The following is a 6462-nucleotide window of genomic DNA, read 5'->3' on the forward strand; positions in this document are numbered from 1 at the left end:
ACCCTTTTGACAATTAACCATCTGGTATTCTTGATCTTCTTTTGTATTTCATTAACTCCTTGACAATATCTAAGTAAAGACGAAAGCGCTTGGATTTCTGCTTCTATATAGATATATGTATCTACATATATATATATATATATATATATATAATATATAATATATATATATATATATATATATATATATAAGCATAATGGAAACCACACGCAACTTCTACGCCTTTTCTGTGAATTTTCCGAGCCTTGTTCTATTCGTGACATCCTTCTGTAATGCTCTTATCATCGCTCACAAACTGAAACTTCGACTCAGCGTTCTACGGAAGTGTATGAATGAGCAAGTGATGCCCAAGTCGATTTTACCAGTGAGAATTCTTCGTTTAGCAGAGCGACCTTTCGACGAGTTTCAAAGCATCATACTTCAGAAACACATCGACATCACAAAAGTGGAAGTAGATGATGCGTTAAAGCAGACGGTATAGCTTTAATCAGACGGTTCCTGTCGATTGGAAGAATCGGATGCTGGATTATTGCTACGGACAATTGAGAAAGTGCTGCAACCGTCTTGAAAGGAAGCTTCAAGTCAAGCTGAAAAATCTTATTGCTGAAAGCGACTGGACTAAGCATGCCAACGTGGATTTCATGATTAATTTATCAGACAAACCAGTGGATAGTGCTACGACAGCGGCTTTGGGATATGGGTTAAGCTTTAGTGTATTTAATGGTAACCTGGACTGTGTCAACATCTCTAAATCCTTTTGTTATTTAGAAAAATTTAATCAAAACCTATGCCCTGATGATATCAATATTTGTAAAGGTATTGTGTATGGTGCTATGAGTAAACCTTCTCCCCCTAAAGTACCCGTGAGATTTCTCCAGGCTTATAAGAAAATAAAAGGAGGCGAAACAGTGAAAGTTACAAAAGCAGATAAATCTAATGCAGTGGTAATAATGAATAATAGTGACTATATAAGTAAAATAATGACATTGCTAAATGATACTGATACTTATACGAAACTGAGGTCTGCCCCTACACAGACGGTGAACTCCCATTTTAATAAAGAAATTAAATCCATTTTGAAGGGTTTTGACCATTTAATTAAACAGTTTACACCGCAATGCGCCTCCCTACCTTATATATATGGTTTAGTCAAGACACATAAAATCAATAACCCTATCAGACCAATCATTAGTTCAGTGGGCTCAGTTACGTATAATTTATCTAAATGGCTTGTAAAAATTCTTACTCCTTTTGGTAGGCAAAACATTTCTAAACAACGAATGTTAAAAACAATGTTGATTTTATAAACAAATTGAATAGTTTAAATTTGAATTTTGATTTTAATATGGTTAGTTTTGATGTTGTCTCTTTATTTACAAAAGTGCCTGTAGATGACTTACTTGAATATTTGGAGGAGGAATTAGAACGTCATGACATTCCTTTAAGTGTAGCAAACCTCATTAGTCTCATAAGGTTATGTATCAAAGATAGTAAATTTTGTTTTAATGGGGAATTTTTTGTACAAAAGTTTGGCATGGCTATGGGTAATCCCTTATCTCCTGTCCTTAGCAATATTTACATGGCATTTTTTGAGACAAAACTCTTACCAAAAATTTTGCCCCAAAAAGTTATTTGGTTTAGATATTTGGATGATATCTGTATTTGGCCAGTTAACGAAAATCTCCAGGAATTCCTTAATAATCTCAATAATTTAGTCCCTTCTATAAAATTTACTGTAGAGGAAGAAAGAAATTGTAATTTGAATTTTCTTGATGTAACTGTCCATTGAAATGATAGAAATTTCACCTTTTCAGTCTTTCGAAAATCAACTAACATTGCCTCTTTTGTTCATTACTACTACAATCACCATCAAAATGTTAAATTCTCTGTTTTTTCTGGGATGTTCCTAAGGGCTTTACGTGTCTGTAGCCCGCAGTTTATTGACGCTGAAATTAAAACTATTTATGATATTGCATTGAAACTTAAATACCCAAGGACTTTTATAGATGTGGCATGGAAAAGAGCTAGAAGAACATTTTATTCAGAATTTAGTAAGCATAACATTCTAAAATTACCCTATGATGAAAGGTTTTTAGATATTCCTAGAATTTTAAAGCTGTATAACATAAATGTTGTAAATCAGTAATAATTAATGTTTCAATGAGTTTAATAATAAAAAATTCTTTCCTAAAGATCTTCCAGGCTGCATATATGAAATTCCTTGCAAAAAAGTGTGATAAAGTCTATTACGGACAAACCGGTATATCTCTTTCACAACGTCTCAAACAACATCAATATTCTGTGAGAACTGGGCAAATATCGAATGCATTATTCGTACATATGAGAGATTTAGACCATCCTATTAACTGGAGTCAAGCAAGAGCCTTAATCCCATGTAATGACACAGTTAAAAGGAATATCATTGAATCTTGTTTCCTTGACAATGTCTGAGTAAAGACGAAAGCGCTTGGATTTCTGACTATCATTTTCCGGTGGTATTCGCTTATTTATGAAGTCACGATGCATCTACAGCGATTTTGTAAGCATATATATATATATATATATATATTATATAATATTATATTATATATATATATATATATATATATATATATATAGTATATATATATATAATATATATAACATATATATATATACATATTATATATATATACATATATATAACATATATATATATACATATATAACTATATAAATATAATATATATATATATATATTATATATATATATATACATATAGATATATATACTATATATATATATAATATATATGATATATATCTATATATATATATAATATATATTATTATCTATATATACTATACATATATATATATATATATATAGATATATATAGATATACATAGCAACCATAATGTACAGTCAACATGCGTAATCAGTCATTACACGTTATGACTAAAACTTTAGTCATTTCACGTAATGGCTGTGACCGTTAGCCGTTATGCGTAACGACTAAAATTTTTAGTCATTTCACGTAATGGCTGAAATTTATGGTCAGGCATTTCACGTAATGACTAAACTGAATTTTAAGAATTAAGAAATAGCAATGTTTTTTCGTTCATTTTTCAAAATCAATCGTTGTACACTTGACAAACAATATTCAAATTCAACAACAAACAAACAAATTCAGAAAAAAATCTCACTTTCGAATTAGTTTTACACACACTTTCTCATTAAAATCAACTGTTAGAAGTCGAAGCATTTTCATTTCTATATCGTTTACTTGTTTTCGCAGTCCAAACAGCTATGACAACGGCTAAAGCATTTTATCTTGCTTTTGTAAGCACTTACAAACGAATTACTTTTTTCACAACGTCTGTTCCCGGCACAATTGCAACGAACAAAACCTTGGCCACCAGATTTCGATTCTTTTGTTACAGCTTGGCGTAAAGATACTTCCTGTGTACAATTTACATCACTTTCTTTTAACAGCTTTTGAGGACAGAGATCAAACTGATTGCGTGAAAACCTTGCTTTCAACATTCCAGATTTTACACTAATTTTGTACATGTCATTTTGATCTCTATCTACAATAACACCTAGAATATTACGAGGATCCCCACGCCCTCGATCAACAAGAGGTATTGGAATGGCGACATTATCTCCTGGCATTCCGGCGGCTAGTTCGAGACGACTTCGTTTCACCATTCGCTCAGCCTGTTGTAGCTGAGCGGATCTTGAAGCTGATCTTTCAGTTCCTATCATGTCAATGCGTGAAGCGATGAGGTTTGCAGGATGTTCATCTTCAGTAAGAACAGGGTCATCTTCAATTGGGATTGGTACACCGCTAGGTAGTATTTGTTCATCAGCTGCTGCAGGCAAGACTTCGTCATTTGTCACAGCAGCAGAATCATTTTGTAAATCAATAGGCTGCTCGGCGCTGATGGCAGCGAGTAAGTCATCTTCAGTTTGCATGCGCTGGATGATTTCTTGTGGTAATGAAGACGTAGCTAAACCCACTTTGGCATCACAACCAAACATTGCTGTGTATGGTGCCCTACCTATTCCAGATTGAAAGCTCGAGTTCTTTTGAAATTGCACAAACGTGATGCCAATGGACCATTCATTGGTGTAGTTATCGCCCATCCAAGCCACCAACATATCCTTAATGTCTCCATTAGCACGCTCCACAGAGCCTTGACTCTGTGGGTGACGAGGTTTACTGTGTACCATGACAAGCCTCGGCCAGAAAAGTTTCAATTCCGTAATTACTTCAGCCGTAAATTCAGTACCATTGTCACTTTGTAGGATGGAGGGTGTACCTATCAAAAGAAAAATATCCAACAAATTATAAGCAACTTCTGCAGCGGGCTTGGAAGTCAAAGCTCTGAGAATAACACACTTAGTGAGGTGATCCTGGTACACCAATATCCACTTGAATGTATTCTGGGACATTGATTGCATATCGATAAGAGCAACTTGAGCCCGAGATGCAAATTCGTTTGTAAGAATAGGACGAACTACGACTCCTTTCGTTCGTGGACATTTATGTTTCTTTTGACATTCATAACAGTAGGATTTAAACAGCTCTATGGCGTCGCATGTAACGTTGACATATTTCTTACCAATCTCTTTCACCATTCGGTCACGACCACCGTGGCCTGTTGCAATATGTGCGCGTTTGATAACATTATACGTATCTTCAATGCTGACATAGTACAATGGTTGTTGCTCAGGGTTGCTTCTTCTTTTGATCAATTTCTCAACATCTCCGCATTGCAGTACTTCGTACCTGAATAAAGAAATAATAAAAAACAATTACAGTCAAATAGTAATAGCAATTAAAGTAAAAATTTTATTTTTTCTTGTTTTTTTTTTCTTATATCAAAGGAGAAAGAAAATTAAATTACTTTTGAAGAAGGTAGTACTCCTGACGGGTTTTTGCAGTAGTTTGTGCAGCAGCTGCTTTCACATTTTCAATAATTTAAAAGTATTGCTCTTTCGGTATGAAGATTTTTTTTTATCACTTCATGCTTCTTGTAGAGTTCTGTTTTGAATTTATCTTCGAATGATTCAGTCATTTTGTCTAGATTTGTGTCTAGATTCTGAAAATTAAGCCAGAGTACAAAATTATATTATTTTAAAGTAAAACAGCAGATAGTATACGATAAATATAAGTTAATATAGATTACGTTAATCTAAGTATGAAAAATTGACAGCAATTTAAATAAAACATTACAATAATATGGTAAAAACAGAAAAAAGGGGGAGGGTTATTACCACTGTGTTGGAGAGGGCAGGTGGAGGCGGACTGAGGAGGGAGGTAAAGTAGAAAAAGAAGAAAGTCTGGAGTGAAGCCTTAAGTGTCTGAAGATTGAGACGAAGCATTGGAGGGAGTATTGAAGATAGTTAACGGATAAGAAGTACTTTGATTGTTTAGTTCCGGCCTAATGTGGTGTATAACTAGCGATTCGAGAATTTAAACATAATTTGAAGCATTACGCGTGCTGACTGAAACCTTGTCAGGCAACTAGTGTAATACAGAGCCCTAAATTTCAGCCATCCCGAGAAATGACTAAAAATTTTAGCTATTACGCGTAACGGCTAACGGTCACAGCCATTACGTGAAATGACTAAAAGTTTTAGTCATTATGCGTAATGACTGATTACGCATGTTGACTGTAACATATATATATATATATATATATATATATATATATATATATATATATTATATATATATATATATATATATTGCTGGTGAGGCAAATGAGTTACCACTAGACAAAGAGTTCCAATATGTATATAGTTCTTATAATTTCCTTCCATTATTCGTTTCACTCTATGTAAAGTGATTTCTGCAAAAGTGAGCTGTATTCAATTACCATATGCCTCTTCCCATTACATTAAACGCCTCATAAAGAATAAACCTAACCTCACCACTTCAGCAAATTCACCTTAAGGACTGAAAGATACGACAGAATTCTAATGATTCTTATAATGAAAACGTTACAGGTTCCTATCTTATATATATATATATATATTTTATATATATATATATATATATATATATATATATATATATAAATATATGTATATAGTATATATATATATATATATATATATATATATATATATGTATATATATATATAGATATATATATATAATATATATATATCCATATATATATATATATATATAGATATATATATAATATATATATCAACCGTGCACCTGATGTTCTATAGGCCAGTCCTCCCTTACGACACTCCTGATTGGCTGTTGATAAGCCAATCACAGAGCTGGAAACTCTCAGTCTCTCGAGGGAGTTCACATTGCCAGGATGTATGTTCCACCTCTCCTGAGGGATATATTTTTTAAAGATGTTATCCCTCAGGAGAGTGGAACATACGTCCTGCCTATATATATATATATATATATATATATATATATATATATGTATGTATATATATATTAT

General features: G+C 32.8%; 1 protein-coding gene across 1 annotated transcript in view; it reads right to left on the bottom strand.

Annotated features, from left to right (window-relative positions):
- The window catches only part of LOC135197641 (KRAB-A domain-containing protein 2-like), a 7229-nt gene extending 1572 nt beyond the window's left edge, over nucleotides 1-5657 (bottom strand). The window contains exons 1-2 of the mRNA XM_064224658.1: nucleotides 5608-5657; nucleotides 3339-4775 (exon numbers count right to left, since the gene is read on the bottom strand). Of these exons, the coding sequence (XP_064080728.1) occupies nucleotides 3339-4775; nucleotides 5608-5657 (1487 nt within the window). The remainder of the gene's footprint in view (nucleotides 1-3338; nucleotides 4776-5607) is intronic.
- Nucleotides 5658-6462: the final 805 nt, after the last annotated feature.

Source organism: Macrobrachium nipponense, chromosome 21, assembly GCF_015104395.2.
Source record: "Macrobrachium nipponense isolate FS-2020 chromosome 21, ASM1510439v2, whole genome shotgun sequence".
NCBI classification, from domain to species: domain Eukaryota; kingdom Metazoa; phylum Arthropoda; class Malacostraca; order Decapoda; family Palaemonidae; genus Macrobrachium; species Macrobrachium nipponense.